General features: G+C 39.0%; 1 protein-coding gene and 1 pseudogene across 2 annotated transcripts in view; both read left to right on the forward strand.

Annotated features, from left to right (window-relative positions):
• Nucleotides 1-1,813, forward strand: part of LOC138032212 (fibroblast growth factor receptor 3-like) — a 19,623-nt pseudogene extending 17,810 nt beyond the window's left edge.
• A 769-nt stretch (nucleotides 1,814-2,582) lies between these two features.
• The window catches only part of LOC138032201 (uncharacterized), a 52,607-nt gene continuing 37,689 nt past the window's right edge, over nucleotides 2,583-17,500 (forward strand). Inside the window, exons 1-8 of one of the 2 annotated variants that reach the window (XM_068879816.1) lie at nucleotides 2,611-2,725; nucleotides 8,217-8,322; nucleotides 8,844-8,941; nucleotides 10,068-10,113; nucleotides 11,659-12,119; nucleotides 13,408-13,428; nucleotides 14,534-14,788; nucleotides 16,416-16,461. In XM_068879816.1, the coding sequence (XP_068735917.1) occupies nucleotides 8,860-8,941; nucleotides 10,068-10,113; nucleotides 11,659-12,119; nucleotides 13,408-13,428; nucleotides 14,534-14,788; nucleotides 16,416-16,461 (911 nt within the window). In that variant the 5' untranslated portion in view covers nucleotides 2,611-2,725; nucleotides 8,217-8,322; nucleotides 8,844-8,859. Of the gene's footprint in view, nucleotides 2,726-8,216; nucleotides 8,323-8,843; nucleotides 8,942-10,067; nucleotides 10,114-11,658; nucleotides 12,120-13,407; nucleotides 13,429-14,533; nucleotides 14,789-16,415; nucleotides 16,462-17,500 lie in introns of both variants that reach the window. The other variant, XM_068879815.1, reaches the window with a different exon arrangement.

The raw sequence follows: 17,500 nt of genomic DNA on the forward strand, positions 1-17,500 counted from the left end.
TCAACGGCCTCACATGCTTGTGTCAAGTACAATATCGCCGCCTTAGATAATAGGAATTTATGTAGGAAGTCATGTGTCCAAATTGTGCCTTTCTCTAGCAGTTTATCGCTAAAAGGGAAACTATAGTAAGAGGTGTGACGAGAAAAACCAAAAACGGTTTTGTCATCAAAACCTGAAATTTGGTCGGTTGTTTTGTGGAAAACGGCAAAAAAATGCGGTGAAATGGGTGCTACAAGTGCAGCACGATTATTTTTCCATCATTATTGCTTTGTGGCGTTGTCGTTGCCGTAGCTATAGCTGTCGTCGTTGCTAAAGGAACGTCTCTAATGGGGTATCCGCGACCTGTCCCAACTATTCAAGATGGCGGCGCCCAGGAAATTTGAAATTCAAAACAAGCGTTTTTGAAATTTATTTATTTCAGATTACAAACGCTTTCATTAGAAAAAGTTCCAACAATTTTCATTGTAAACATTACGTTTTGTGGTTTAAGATTATATATGCTTTTTAGTAGAGGTTTCCTTTAAATCAGATGTAAGGGTTCAATAATTTCTTTCTTCTCGTTTAGGTGTAAAGAGCTAGAAAAAAGCAATGCCTTGGTTGAGACGGACGGCTTAAGTATACTAAAGTACATTGTGACAGACTATCAGGAAAGGCCGCTCTACACAATTATATCTGTTTCCCTGACAAACTTTCGGAATTCAACCTAAGAGACTTTGCTGACGCAGTCAATGGAGCATGCGCGATTGATGGATGTCGGCTTAGCTGCCAATTTCGTTCCCAGAGCCCGCTTTTTTTTTTTTTTTTTTGGTCAGCACCAAGAACACGGACTCTGTTCAGGGCCAATTTATGCGCATTTTTTTCAGATTTCTGAGTCTGCGTAGTCGAGGCGGACCTCCCGCTTTGGCCCAGAGTCCATGCTGTTGGTGTTGACTAGAAGAAAAGCGGTCTCTGGGAACGAAATATTTTAAGCAAGAGCCGATACAACGTAGATTTGATTTTAGTGATTGTACATCACTAAAATCAAATCTACGTTGTATCGGCTCTTGCTTAAAATATTTAGTTTCTCAACTTGAAATAACGCCGATCAGATCAAGCCACTGATCCAACGTACACCGACAGGAAAATTGTCCACGGTTGCTTGCTTCGAAACTCTGGGAACGAGATTGCTTTGCCACTTGCTCAACCCACATCGCAAGGAACAACTGAAGAGCACAATTAACACGATCGCACACGCTTCAGCCCTAATTATCCGTTGTCTCACAAATGATATCGCTCCATGAGATGAGGAAAGATGATACAAAAGCTCGATAGAATTCTCAATCAGGAGCTCGAAGGAAGAAAAGACGCGTGACTGAACAGACGTCACACAGACGTGACGTGACACAGATGCAAGGAGAGTAGTGCGTCATTTCTGTTACGGAAATACGAGTTAGACCTAGGTAAAAAAACAAAACTTCCTTTATCTTTGTCATTTTTGGGTGTAACTTTGGCATTAATGATAGGAAATATAATTAGCAGACCGGGCTATGACAGATCTAAGATTTTGGAAATTAGGTTCTCTCACTACGAGCAGAAACCACTTCCTCATTCATCAGTGAAATTTTTAATTAGCCCTTTCAGCGACAAGAGAAGTTTCATATGACGTCATGTCTGGTTAGCGTCACGTGAATCGAACAATCTAGGAACCGGATAACAGATCTTTTGGAAACTGCAATCAGCAACATTGTGTTTGAACAGTTCTATTTAAGTGTAAGATAACACTATACTTTGAATAATGTTCTAAATTATTGATATAAAGACCCCCCTGCCCCAATGTTGCCTATTTGTACCTAAATATCCCGGGAGTCACGCCACAATTTGTACTCAAAGGAAAGGCGGAGAATTGGACTACCTAAGAAGGCTAAAAGATGCAAGAAATGTTGCCTATTTGTACCCAAATATCCCGGGAATCAAGCTACAATTTGTACCTAAATATTCCGGGAATCACGCTAGAACATTGCTTATTGCGGAGGATGGAGGGGGGAGGAGGGTGGAGGGGGCAAATTGGACTACCTAAGAAGGCTAAAAGACAGAAGAAATGCGGCATAGGAGGTAGAAATTGTCAATGTGTCGACAATTTTGTCGCGGATTGTAGGTTCTCTCACTACAAGCAGAAACCACTTCCTCATTCATCAGTGAAATATTTACTTCGCCGTTTCAGCGACAAAAGACCCGGGGGGGAGGGGACTCCCATGTGGAAAAGACGAGGATGCTCGTCGGAAATTTTGAATTTAACACCTAAAGGAGACCATCTGGACGTGGCTCAAGCTTTTTGTGACCCCTAAAGGATACCAATCTGGGCGCGGCTTAAGCAAATTTTGACCCCTAAAAACAAGTTAAAAAGAAAATTTGACTTCTGTTTCTCTTCGCGTAATTCAGTGTTTCTTCGCGGAACCCTAAACGAGACCTTGGCGGCTTAAAATATTGGCGCTTTGCCCGGAACACCCTAAGCGAGACCAAAATCCAAAATTTACACCCCTAAGCGAGACGACGAGCATCCCCGTCTGTTTCATATGGGAATTCCCTCCCCCCCCCCCCGGGCAAAAGATGTTCCTTATGACGTATGTCTGGTTTGCGTTGTGAATCGAACAATCTAGAAAAACAACTACGAACACGAAAAGAGGGGGACACGAAGTAAAACGAAGACTAAACCTTGGTAACATTTCTGCAGCTTGCATTTTAAGAGGTAAATTCCGATGTAACACTGATTGATGGATTAATTTAGATCGAATCTGACGGGAAATTATGAAACTGCCGTTTACACGCAGCTGAGTGTCAAAGTAAGACTAAGAGAAAAAGGCTGCATGGGCTTAGGTTGTATCAGTGCTTGAAGGGAGACACGGCTCTAGTAACAATTCGCTTTTTAATACTTCTTTTCACATTTCATTAATAACACTTCCAGTACTGCTTGACCTTACTAAAGTAGCGAGTATATATTTGATATCAGTCCTCATTAAACAAGGAGACACTGGTATGCTGCCGGTACATATTACTCATAATGTCCCGTACGACTGAGTTTATGTGTTGTTCAACTCAGTGAAGAATTACTGTAATAGGCATAATGACCGTGGCTTAAGGAAGTCAGGGAAAGCCGTTGTTCTTCTGAGTCCTTCATTACTTATCATCAAGTGCTTGGATATCGATTCGATATTTGACCTTTGATAAATGGAAGTGCATTTGCTTTGTTCATAACCGAAAGACAATGAGCTAAGAAGCGGTTTTACAAGCAACTTAATAATGTCCCTCCTCAGAAAGAGACTGACAAATTTTACTCTTCTAATGCCAGACGATTTTACTCGCCTATAGGGGCAGCTTTCTGAGTGATTGCCGGGCTAATATCACCCGAAGGTAACACTTCTAATGAAAAATAACACGGCCAAAATCACAACAGACAAAAAGCAATCGCATGTAGTTGACTGTGTACAAAGCAAATCCTGAAATGAATATGTATTACTCTTTACGTGAAAATTAACACATAGATGGGAATTTTTGGATTTAGTTCATGCAACAGCAGTGGCATTCCAATAACGATTCAAATCAACCGATTTTATTCATAAACCGCCGCACTATTTCCTTGATACGAAGGTTTCGAGCAAAGAGGTCACCTTTGGGGTTTTATATTAACAGAATACTTATTTATTCATTACTGTGGAGGAAGGCCTGCAAATACAATACTACAAAAACTACAATGTTGCGTACAATCGCAGTTTTGGGGTTCTTTCATTTAAAGAAAAGGCATCCTATCGATTCGTTAAGTGTACCGTCCCTGGAGAGTTTAATACGTAGAAATATAGACTTGATGTTGCCAAATTTTACCGCCAGAGAGCAAATTGTGAAAATCCTTTTTTTCTTTGGGAAAGTGCTGTCCCTTTGGGATACACTTCTCTTCAAAAGATATTTAGACTGCGCGCAGTCCCTTCGTAAATCAGTCGAGCGGCCCGCTTTTCTGAGGAAGTCGTCTTTTGTCACGCAAACAAATAAAACGACCGAGGGAGGCTTGTACACTTCTCGTCTCAAGCCTCCCTCGGCCATTTTATTTGTTTGCGTGACAAATGCGACTGCCTCAGAAAAGCGGGCCGCTCGACTGATATACGAAGGGACTGCGCGCAGTCTAAAAGATATTTTGCACCAAACCTACCTTATTATAGGAAATTAACGCTCCATTAATTTAAGGTATTGGAAATTAATGCCACGTACGTAAATTTAATGTAAAACCACTCTCGAATAAAGACAATTAACGCAAAGGAGTAGGTAGAATTTTACAATAAAAGAAATTAACGCGATTAAGACACAGTTGGTGGTGACCACTGGAAAAAAATTATTCAACACTGGATGCAAAATAAATCAATGAACAAAACTGAGCCCTCTGGACAACAAACAGTCCTCAAAATTCTAATTATTTTACGAGTTAACGGAAAGAAAATAAGCTTGTACCTTATTTTATTGTTTTTTAGGTGTTATGAATGTCTGGAAAGGTTTCATAATTCGGGTGAAAATACTGGCAATTAAGAGCGCGGAAATTAAAGAACCTTACTCACCCACTTTACATTGCGCGCCCACATTACTTCAGTCGCCATTTTCAGGGCCCCCGAAACTCTGACTTCTATGACTGTTTCCATCGGACATCAGATGGGCTTTCAGTAATTCTGTTTTGCATTGAAAAATAAGCTATGTATATTAGAATTTGAGTTTCTAATATTATTTATGTATGACTCGCCCTTCGCAAAATGGAAATGGAATCGTTGTTGAACCATCTGCTCTCGGAATAGCCCTTATTCACGATAGCCGCCATCTTGGTTTTCATATTCTCATGCAAATTAGCCATGTGTTATGCTGGGGGGCAAACATTGGAATAAAGGCAAATTGAGGAAAATCGGCTCGTCGAAATACTGAATTAACATTGGTAAAAGTACATTTTTGAATTTAGAATTAAGTACCTTTTATAATAATTTTATATCTTTTGATTGTCTCCGACATTTTGACTTTCTACTTTGTTATCTGCTCATTCTTCACTTTAAAAACATCGAAGTAACTTGTGTAAGCATTCTATTTTACTACTTAGGTGATAAACATTTAATGAACGTGAAACAAACCATCTGTGTGGCTAAGATGTTCGTGATAATCTCTCGAACTTGTGTTGTTTTCCCCCTCAGAAATGTGTAGCTAATTTGAATGATAAAGGCGAGTCCAACATGGCGGCTATCGTGAATAATGTCTATTAATGACAGCGAAAAGTACCGCAATTGGGAATTCCTCGATTAACGGCTGGAACGATGAGAATTAATGTATTATCATTTCTGGGAAATGAAAAAATAACTTATTGGACTACATTTTAAGGAATCGCGAACAGCAAATCCACCGTCGGATCGATAATTCTGTTCAAATATTGTTGTGCGTGTCTCAGGCTGCCGGCACTGAACAAAGAGGCAAGGCAAATCTTCGGCAAACATTAGAAAACTGATCCCCATCACAATCAGTAAAAAGCTGTTATCCATTGCTGTTCATTTCATTTTCTCGCTGATAATAAAACTACGTTTTGTGGAAGCAAGCGTGTGTGTAACATCTTTATTTTTGGTCAGAAGCTGGTCAGCTTGTGTTTATTTACAGGAAGAAGAAATTGTTGTTTGATTCAACACCCGTTTTAAGACTAGGTAAAATTGAAAGAGAAGAAATTCTAGTAACGTAGAGTAAGAGAATTTCATTTAATGCTACAACTGTGTATTGCGCGCGCCACACTGAAGAAACTGCCTTAAGTTTACTTTATACTCGCACTCGCTTATCGCTAACCGCTCGTATTATAAAGCTTATTTACCAAATACCACGCTAGCAGCGAATTAAGCTATCTTGCCTTGTTTCCATTGCGAACTGCTTGGGTATAAAATAAATGTGGGTTGCCTGCTTATTAATTAAGGTCAAGTTTAAAATTCAAACAAGTGCAACTTAGTACCACTTGTAGAAACCGTATTTCCCTCTTGAATTCACTGCAGACTTAGCTCCACGCTTCATAGAAAAGCGCTCGAAATCCATTTAACTTCACAGGATATAATCCTAATCGAGGATCTTCGAAGTGTTTTTTATTTTCCTGACAAAATTGTTCTAATTTTTCTCTCGAGTGCAAAAATAACTCAACGATACTTGCCCATATAAGGAAGTAGCCGCTCCAAATTCCCGGATAACAACAACAACAAAGGCGCGCAATGTTAAGTGGGTAAGTAAGGTTCTTTAACGCTGCATGCGCACTTAATTAACGTCGCGGAAAAAAACGCTCAAGATAATTAGCCCGATGTAAATTAACGCGAATTTTAACGATTCCCGTAAATTTTAGGGAGCGATAATTTCCTATAGTAAGGTAGTCCGCTCTTTACTCAAAATACAGATTTGGTTGCCTATCAGGTCATGTGTTTGTTCTCGACTAAATGGTATCAATCGCCTTGGCACATGTATCGCTGAACTGCGCTCCTTTCCACTTCCTACTTCTATTTTAACTTCCCTTGTAAGACGCTGCCATACTGGCACGACATCGTCACTTGCAAATTTTACCAAAGAGGCTGAAGTTTGCTTCCTTATGTACCCTCAATCAACTTTGACGATAATGGAGCAATCTCTACAGCTGTAAGACCGAATATAAGCCACTCGAAAAGATTCTGCTAGTCTCTGCCTAAGTCAATTGTTTAAATTTCAGGAGTGTTGTGTTTTATGAGAAAACTGTTGTTCAATAAGAATAAAACGCAAACAGCGGTTACAAACATTTGCTTGAACTGCATAACTTTTTGAAAACTTAACGTTTCGTATGTTACAACATATTATCAGAAGTGATTATTACGCAGTTACAGATAAATTTAAATTCAAAAAATATAACTGAACGGACTGGGAACTAACGAAATTGATTAAACATAATGCTAAAAATAGAGATAAAGTTTCTCACTGCCAACGTTTTCATTTAAGGGCCAACAGACGGATTTTTCGCGCGTTGCTAAGGAAGTGAAATGTTACTTCCGGTAACTGACGTCATCATATCATAAGCTGACAAGAAAACCCACTAACAAGCAAAAGTCATAGGAACTGGCTTCCGGTTTAAGAAAAAAGCTAAATTTCCGGTGGTTTTAAATTGAATTATTAATTTTTTTACATGGCACGTTTCACCCCCAAATACAGAATATAGCTAAGCATTGATTTTTTAAAATCATCATTTTTGAAAAAGTTATGAGTATTTCAGTATTGTTTATGTCTTTAAAAAGAACATTTTTCAAAATAAAAAGAAAACCATGCTTGGCTGGATGCAAAAACAAATACACATTATCAAACCATCGATTAAATACCCAAATTGCGTAGCACGGAGACAAATTTAGACTTTTCTTTTATGGGTCACGTGGCCATGGGCGTGGTATGATGACGTCATATTTAGGGTCATTGGCTTACAAAAGTTGGAAACTGACCAATATAATGCCAAATTCTCTCAAATTACTCAACCATTACATCCTTAGCAACGCACCCCAAAAACTACGTCAGTGGGCCCTTAAGGCTGACATAAGATCACGAATAAATAGACTCTTTAATTCTACAATGCATGTCTGATCGACCAGTTGCTAAAATTACAAAATGATCCCTCATATAACCCAACAACCACGCCCGTTTCGCTGAGTAAATATGACACGTTTCGCAGGAAAAAGCTGTTCTAAAAACAAATATACTCCGAGAGGGTTGACTCAAGGAATAAATGTAGATAGAGGCTCCTATTGACTGATGAACTCCTGTTTAATCTCGGTGCCACGCATTTTTCGAAGATAACTAATCAACAATATTTGTAAAAAGCTTTAAAATACAAAGCAATGTATGGCGTTCTTTTCCAAATTGAAGCTTAATTATCTCTGAAAAATGCATGGCTACCCTCAATTTTCTTTTTGGATACAAAGAGAACTGGCTAAGTTCTGTTATCTCTGCATAGTTTTGAACTGCGCAAAAATATTCCCTTATTAATAAGCACTGCCGATAGGAAATCCGAGTATCTCGAGAGGCGCAGAATGTACGCGCAATAACAATAGTGGGCACCATCCTTAAGACAGTTAAAAAACTATTCGAACAGAGACATAGAACATAATCGTGAATTCTGACCAACTCCATCCATGTTATTTTTATCTCTTTCGTATTTTGTCTACCTTCTTTGCTTTGTACCACAGGAAACATAGTTAACAAATAAAGAAGCCTTGACTGTGCTCTGTTGTGTTGTAAAGCACTTAGGAAGCGGCTAGAGCACGAAAGAGGTGTAGGGGGAAACACGAGCCGGTAGGTGTTTCTCCCTACTTTAATTTTTCTTGAGTTGAATCTGAAAACTGTTCTGTTAGGAATTTTGTAAATGAAGAACTCTAGCGTGAGGACTTTCTGAGCTTGAAGGAACTGCTGGACCGGGCGACGGCTGAGGTCTTCCATCCAAAGCACTTGACATGCAGAATATCTGAGCAAGCCTTTAACTGACAGCTTCAATAATACCCAAGCAAAAATTCGGAAATTCATCTGCCATTTCTGCGGATAATGGTGTGAGCTTTCGTTTGTTCCGTGCTTTGTACTTTCATAAAGCACCCTGTTTAAACCAATGAGAGCGCGCGTTATATAGAAACTATATTATAATACAAAATATTGTGCGGTCTCGCTAAGTCTTGCACTGAAAAAGGAAGAACCAGCACGCACAGAAATAACAGAGCTAGCGCTGAGGCCTCAGGCAGCTTTGAATAAGGCTCGCCTCCTTCAGAATAAATCGGATTTGTTACACTTTTCTCGTTAAAAAGACAATTTCCTTTTTTTTATAGATTGAGAGGCCAAGCCATGCGTCCTGGAAACAGAGAAGAGAGTTTATCCCAAAGAATCCCCTTCATAGCATGCATGTTTGTTACTTTAATCCTTGAAGGTAATTGCAGTTTTTACCACAATTGCTTGTAATCTCTCAATCTGATTGGCTAATTTGCCATTGTCGATAAGAGTCGCTTCAACTTGTCAAGCAACCAATTAGATTGCGAGAAAGTTATAGACAACGCTAGCTCTTTCCTTGTGTCGCAGTCTTGGTCACGCTCTGAAATAAACATTTTCTTTGACGTTGAATTTTGTGGTGAGAAACAAATCGAATATGGACAGCGTTGTCTGCACTCTATCCGAAATAGACAGTAAGTCATTACCTCATGAGTCCAAATCATCTTGACCACTTTGATGACGAATATTGTTGTCGATATTAAAGAGTGTAGACAACGCTGAGCCACATTCGACTTGTGTAGGTTTGTGTGCACCAAATATCAAAGACCTCGCATCGTCATCGTCCACACAAATCTGCTCTAACGCGGATCTTGTGGGGACATTTTTGCTCTTAGACTATTGCTTTGCGGACAGTAACGACTTTTTTAGTAACGTTTTGATTAAAAGCCGCCAAAACCCTTCGATGGATCGAATTGTAGAGTCTCCTTTGTTACCTACATGAATTAACTGCGATCCTGCAAACGTCACAAAGGCCAGGTTAATAAACCGCCATCCTCGCGGGCTTATTTCGCATCAAAGCTACAATCACGGTCATAAGTCGTTGAAACACCCACCCCCTTTCCCACATTTCAATGTTGAATCGCGCAATGCACCCAAACTAACTGTTCAGTACGTTTTAGTTTCTAAACAACATTTCAATGTTGCATAGCGCAATGCACCCAAACTAACTGTTCAGTAAGTTTTAGTGAGGGAGGGATGCTCGATTAATCCCGTCGGTGTACCAACATTGTGTCACTGATTCTAGCATCAAACAAGACGTCTAGGTGGCGTACACCGTGGTGTAGCGCCCCAGCAGTAATGATTAAAACAACAAACGTTTCGATCATCGCTCTCTTGAAGGGTACGATACGTCAGTCTTTCAATCTCCATTACTCCAAAGTCCAATAGGATTAGCCCTGTGTAAGGGTTGAATCAATTGTCAATTTGAGCACCGTAACGTAATTTTTTCTTCGCAGATAATTCTAAGCTGTTCTTGTATTTATTTCAAGTTTAACATGTTTTTTTAGTGTCTGCGACAAATGAAACAAGCGTGAACATGAACAACAGTTCAAGGTAAGTAAAGATATGATTCGTATGAACAGGAATTGTTTTCGAAATGCTAAATACGAGAGAGAGATGTAAAGTTTCGGGAAGCAGTAACGTAGCAGCTCTCATAACCTACTATTGTTTGGTATTGTAAGCAGCTTCTATGTTTTTAAGTCTAAGTCATTGTTTCAATTGTTTAGTCTTTTGCTTTTGGCTTAGGTATCGAGACAATCACATTATACGTTACCAGAGATGCTATATGACTTGCAGAAAGACCACATGTGATATGGATAAATGTCTTGTAACACATTACGAAATGTCCTTGACTTTGAAATTGCGCCTGAATGCATAGCAATGTTCCTGGTAAAAAAGAATATGAAATTACCAAATCTCTAGGTCAGGCAAACATCAAGAATGCAAAAGCGGCGCTTAAACGTGGGTTTATTTTTCCCAGCAAAACCCTCGAATGAATCTCTATCATTGACAACGGAATGGAACCATAATCCATAGTGTTAAGAATCTTTTTTCTTGTTTCCTTTTTTATTCAATATATATATTCTTTGTGGTCATCAAAGGTAATTTAATTTTATGGCGCGAAAACCAATTAAGTGTACAATCTAACTAGGCAGCACAGTATTCTTCCTTGTGGAATTACGAGTGTCAATTTCTTTGTTCAGCATTATCAGTGACGTTATTATAAAATCATCTTTTCAAGGACGGCAACGACAAACAAACCGTGATAACGTGACATGGAGAAAAGTCTATGGGAGACGCAACCAAAATGTTTCATTGTTGAAACAGGGCTTTTCTACCAGCTTTTCAGCCGTTCTCTCATAATTAACACGACGTAGCTCGGACCTTTTTCGAATGCAGAGTCGTCCATTTGTTTGAAAATATACTTTACAAAATCAGAAGTGGCCGCATAGAAATCGGCTTAATATAGGGTCTCAAGCAATCACGTTAAAATAAACTATATTTGTTTATGTATCTTGGTTATTACTCAACCATGTTTACTTTCGTAAAATCAGGGGCCAAAACTTCATGAATACAACTGCCTTAATTTGATTGCTAATTTTGCCAAAATGGACGTTCTTTTCCATTCCCGAATTAATTGAAACAAAGAGGGAAAGATTGCAACAAAGCCTGTTCATATCATTAGTAAATTGTTTGCATCCAGATACTGAATGTATAGGGTTGGTGGATTTATCGGGATCAACATTGCTATGTATTTGTTATCATATTCGCTTTAGCGTATTATCTCATTTTTTTCACTGAAAGTCTGCCAAGTATCTCTTCCTCAGCAAATCAGTCATCATTAATTTTTGTGAACTCGTGTAAAACAAAGAGAGTAGACCTCCCTGCTTGCAATGCATAAATCATGTTTCTACATAACAACAGCAATGACGACTTTGTCGAAGTAAGTTCACCGGAAACCCTGGTTCCATCCTTGCCTCCACGTTGAGGTCAGGCCACCGGCAACGTTGGTTCTATCTCTGTAGTCCAGTTATCTAAGCCATAACTTTGGAAGGGTCAATAATATTCTTTTAATATTAGAACCTCTTCTTTCTGTAGGTGCACTCCAGCGGTACCTGCCGTCAGCGCGTTTTCAAGAAACAACTCATGCATCTTCTACAAATACCCATTAGACGGAATCTGCAAAGGCATAATAACAAGCTTGTATGTATTTGGTAATCAAACGACAATAGCTTATGGCGAAAGGGAAACAAAGACATTTCAGAGTTACTTAAATTCCTTTGAAATTGACAAAGAATGCAGACCAACGTTGATAGATTGGTTTTGTCGTTATCATTTTCCACCATGTGATACTACTCTAGAAAAGCCTCGAAAGCGGATGATTTGTCGCAGGAGTTGCAGCCATGTGAATGACGTTCTGTGCAAAAAAGAGATGGATTTTATCAGGGAGGCAGCAAAAACAGCGCCACGTTTTGATTATGACATGATAAATTGCTCGACCTACCCTGTTGCCAGTGGAGGGAACGCACCGGAATGCTACCAATCCAGTTCATTACCAGGTACGTGATTTCATTATCACAGCAAATAAGAGCAGAGTTCAGCCTCTATTAAAAGAGCGACTTGGTTGATAAAGCATTGCACTATGAAGGCTGTATGCGGACGAACTCAACGACTGCTGTCTGAAACTGACAGTCTCAGAATGCTTCATTTGGCAGAGCATGGAAGAGGTTGGCTGTCGTCTGGAAATGGATCCAGCAATTCCAAACAATATTGTTCCAATACTGAAGGGCAGTTGTTAAATGCTGTTAACTGTGCTAGAAGCAGGTTTCAACAATGTTTGCCCAACATTGTAGGACGGTGTTGACAGTGGTGTTCAAAGGTATTCAATAACTCTGAACAATGTTGGCACTTGCCACACACTGCATTATGAGGACCCATAAAACCGAGTGTTAACTCTATATTATCTCCATGGAAACAATGATATGTAACTTGCTTATGTGGCCCCAACATTGTTGCAGGAGCTATGCAAACGGATTAAACATCACTGTTCTACGTTTTGGAAATTACTAAACAAACTGAAATAAGTCATATGTATTACAAAAATTGGGTTCTATCTCAAGAGTTATGTATGAAAAGCCATAACTTTCTTACCTAATCATTCTTCTTTTTGTCTTGAAAACTTGTCTGATCTTGATATTTTTGGAGTTTGGTCGTAGTGTACTGTGGCATCATTATTATGTGATGTGGTTTTGTCATTAGGTGACGTGGTTTTGTCATTATGTGATGTGGTTTGATGTTTACTTGTGGTCTTCTTTTGACGTGCTGAGTCTACAATCACGTAAAGGGAGAAACTCGACCGTCATATACAAGAACCTTACCACATAAAATATAAACACGGCACGTCAAAAGAAGACCTCAACACATCATGATGGCAACACAACACGTAACCGTCAAACCTTGTCACGTAATGACAAAACCACACCGCAAGACAAAACTTTATGAATTCAAGGCCAAAAGAATATGAGTGTATAAGAAAATTGTGGCTTTCCATAGAGTTCATAGAGTTATCAGTGCGTAAATCCGCCTCACAATCTCAATAAAATGTCAGTCAGACAGGTATTGAGAATGAAGAAAAAGCGGAAAGCGTTTTGAATCTTTGGTCATTTTTTATGCCTGATATCATCAGTCTCCATAGTTACATCTCTTTTAGTTATCCGGAACACCTCCTCTGCCTGTCCACAAAAAGGACAACTTTGCATTCACTAAAATTTCTTCCGTGCTGTGAGTTTTTCTCTTAAATGTTTGACTGAGATAAAACACTGAATATTCTTATTTTTTCATTGGCAGATGACGATACTAGAAGCACAGGTATGGAGGAAACGTTACAAATGTTTTTTTTTGCTGTCGCAAGCTCAGCATTAAAAAAAAGCTTGCACGACGCACATCTAACTTTCATTCAAAGCTGTGGCAACACTGATATCCTGGCGTACAAATTGCTGGATGCCTTCATGGTTTCTCCGCAAATTATGTACCACTCAAATCTCACACAAGTGTACAGTCCCTTTAACTTATATACATCCCATGAAGTGCCATCTATCCACTGGATAGCGACTAATGTGTTCGATAGCGCTATCCACTCCTTGAGCAACTGTGTTCTGAATTAAAGCATGCCTCGTCCAGTCTAAACATCCAAACTGTAAAGATGACAAAACCTGAACCTTGTGTTCGCCACTACTGAACAAGCACACAAGGTCACTAATACAACTGTAATGAAAATAACAACGACTGCATTAAGGAACCTTCTATATTGAGAGCAGGGTAGTTACTGAGAGGACTGAAAGACGCTAAGTTAAGAATGGCATTGATCATATGTAAGATACTTATTTAAAAGGATAATGTCATTGAAGCACAGAATGATGCATGTATATTGTTTGATAAAAGAAGAATGAGGACACCTTTCGACAATTTCAATTCCTAACGGTATGCAAAAGGTATCGGTCACACAAATTAATGGCTTAGCGCCCCCCACCCCTACCCTGGCTGCTACGTGTCTTCTACAGCTAGATGGTAGAGAAACTTGTAATCGAAGGCAATGGGCTCAAATCCTGTTCTGGAAAACTTGGATTTTTTTCTCGTAGGCCCGGCATATTTTCCGAGAATCTATCATCACCTATTCATAATCACGGTCCTTAGTATCTCTTTATTTTATCGACTTGGATTAACGTTTGCTATCTGCTGCATAATATAACGGAAATGCACAGTCTCGACAATATAGAGAGACAGTCACTGCCACCTGAACGTAGTTTAACGGCCTCGCTTCCGACAGTTTCCAATAGCTCAATGGTAGATCATCCAAACTAGCAATCGGAAGGTCTTACTTAGGTTCGATTCCTACAAAGGAGCACACGGATTTTTCCCGAGTATCCCCGACTAACTATCGAATAAATATTAACAGATCTCCTTTGATCTTTAGATTGTTATCATGGTATCGGCGTTGGCTATCGTGGCAATGTTAACCTCACTCGGTCTGGTCGTACTTGTCAGCGGTGGACTGCACAATGCCCTCACCGTCATTGGAGGATTCCTGAAGATGTTGATGAGAGTCAGAATGATTCCAATAACATGTGTCGTAACCCAGATGGAAGTGCTCCGGATGGCCCATGGTGCTACACAACTGATCCAAATATGCGTTGGGAATACTGCAACATCTCGCAATGTCCACCAAGAGGTAGAATGAAAGTCATGATAGTAATCAAAATGATGTAAAAACCTTTGAGACGACAAAAAGGTGAAGTACTAAGGACAGCAGAAGTGTTACACTGAGGAACCAAATCTTTTTTTCCGTCTGATCTCTTCATAAAAATAACGTGCAGCCTTATATCCTTTTAATCTGCGATTTTGCATTCTATTTTTTTCGGAGGTGAGCCCGGGAGTTAATGTTCCTTTTGACTGCCGACCCTAAAATAAATTGTGGCATGCTGTCAAACGTAGCAGTGTGCAAGTCTCTGTCTCTGATCACCAAAGCGCCAAATTAACCAAATTCCACTTCTTAATGATTAAATTGCCAGTCAAGTTTTTACCGTGCTTTATTAAACACTATCTTCGTTAGAGAAACTCAATACACAAACATTTTGCCTCAGAAGGACTTTAAGAAAAGTATATTTATTTATTTGTGCAGTCTAGCTATTGTTAGAAAGAAGAAGGTTTTGTATAAGTACGAAAATTGATCTCTCATTCCATGACAAACTGAAGATATAGGATGACAGGACCGAAGTTAAAACAAATAAATTAAGTCGACACTAGAGCAAAAAACGTACACATTTGTATCAAATCGTGCATTCAAATTGATCAACTTTAACCCCATTTTTTTCTAAGTTTTGTGATTTTAGCCACTCCGTTGTTTTTAGTCAATTCAAGATCTTTTAAAAATTCAATTGGATAACTTTATGGTGAGATGCATACATAGACAACATCCATTTCTCCAAAGCATTTGCTCATTACCCTGAAGTGACCAAAGAAAGTATTGTTGTCTGTAATTTTTATTCATTAGTGCCCACGAAGATTCCAACATTACCATACGGCTTCGCTCTCAATGCCACGACTATTTACTTGTCATGGGAAGCAATTCCTACTTCTCTGCCCTCTGGAAAGGAAACTCTGCTTGGTTATCGTGTTACATACCAGCGTCTTGGATCACCCTTGTACAATCAAGTGAATGTTTCGAACAATGTCACAGAAATATCTTTGACGAACCTTACTCCACAGACAGAATACCAAATAGAAGTAAATGGGTTTAACGCTATCGGTCATGGAGAAGCAAGCGCTGCTATCATCATAAAAACCTTCCAATCCTCTGAGTCTAAATTCCAATGAGAATGTTCCCTTGATGTGTCTTCTTTGAATCCTGTTGCAAAATAACTAATTAATTGCCTCGGCGAATAACAATAACTATTCACTCGTAACGTGAACAGATAATATTTGGATAAAGAAATTTTGGCGCAAACTACCCGATCAAGAAACTGATCTAACGATCTCCTTGCAACGGGTCAGTCTCCAACACCAACTACCGATATCCCTTCAATTATCGGCGGCTGTTTAAAAACATTAATTGAGTCTCCTCCTTCTGCAAGTCAAACACTACTTTTATTACTGAAAACAACAAACGTTTCGATCATCGCTCTCTTGAAGGGTACGATACGTCAGTCTTTCAATCTCCATTACTCCAAAGTCCAATAGGATTAGCCCTGAGTAAGGGTTAAATCAATTGTCAATTTGAGCACCGTAACGTAATTTTTTCTTCGCAGATAATTCTAAGCTGTTCTTGTATTTATTTCAAGTTTAACATGTTTTTTTAGTGTCTGCGACAAATGAAACAAGCGTGAACATGAACAACAGTTCAAGGTAAGTAAAGATATGATTCGTATGAACAGGAATTGTTTTCGAAATGCTAAATACGAGAGAGAGATGTAAAGTTTCGGGAAGCAGTAACGTAGCAGCTCTCATAACCTACTATTGTTTGGTATTGTAAGCAGCTTCTATGTTTTTAAGTCTAAGTCATTGTTTCAATTGTTTAGTCTTTTGCTTTTGGCTTAGGTATCGAGACAATCACATTATACGTTACCAGAGATGCTATATGACTTGCAGAAAGACCACATGTGATATGGATAAATGTCTTGTAACACATTACGAAATGTCCTTGACTTTGAAATTGCGCCTGAATGCATAGCAATGTTCCTGGTAAAAAAGAATATGAAATTACCAAATCTCTAGGTCAGGCAAACATCAAGAATGCAAAAGCGGCGCTTAAACGTGGGTTTATTTTTCCCAGCAAAACCCTCGAATGAATCTCTATCATTGACAACGGAATGGAACCATAATCCATAGTGTTAAGAATCTTTTTTGTTGTTTCCTCTTTTATTCAATATATATATTCTTTGTGGTCATCAAAGGTAATTTAATTTTATGGCGCGAAAACCAATTAAGTGTACAATCTAACTAGGCAGCACAGTATTCTTCCTTGTGGAATTACGAGTGTCAATTTCTTTGTTCAGCATTATCAGTGATGTTATTATAAAATCATCTTTTCAAGGACGGCAACGACAAACAAACCGTGATAACGTGACATGGAGAAAAGTCTATGGGAGACGCAACCAAAATGTTTCATTGTTGAAACTGGACTTTTCTATCAGCTTTTCAGTCGTTCTCTCATAATTAACACGACGTAGCTCGGACCTTTTTCGAATGCAGAGTCGTCCATTTGTTTGAAAATATACTTTACAAAATCAGAGGTGGCCGCATAGAAATCGGCTCAATATAGGGTCTCAAGCACACTTGTGTCCAGGTTTGCACGCAAATGCGAAAATTGCGATTTTTGCGAAAAATCGCAAAAATCGTAAATGGTGCAAAGAAAAAGACAAATCCCCAACTAGGACTAGCGATT

The sequence above is a fragment of the Montipora capricornis genome, chromosome 14 (assembly GCF_036669925.1).
Source record: "Montipora capricornis isolate CH-2021 chromosome 14, ASM3666992v2, whole genome shotgun sequence".
NCBI lineage: Eukaryota > Metazoa > Cnidaria > Anthozoa > Scleractinia > Acroporidae > Montipora > Montipora capricornis.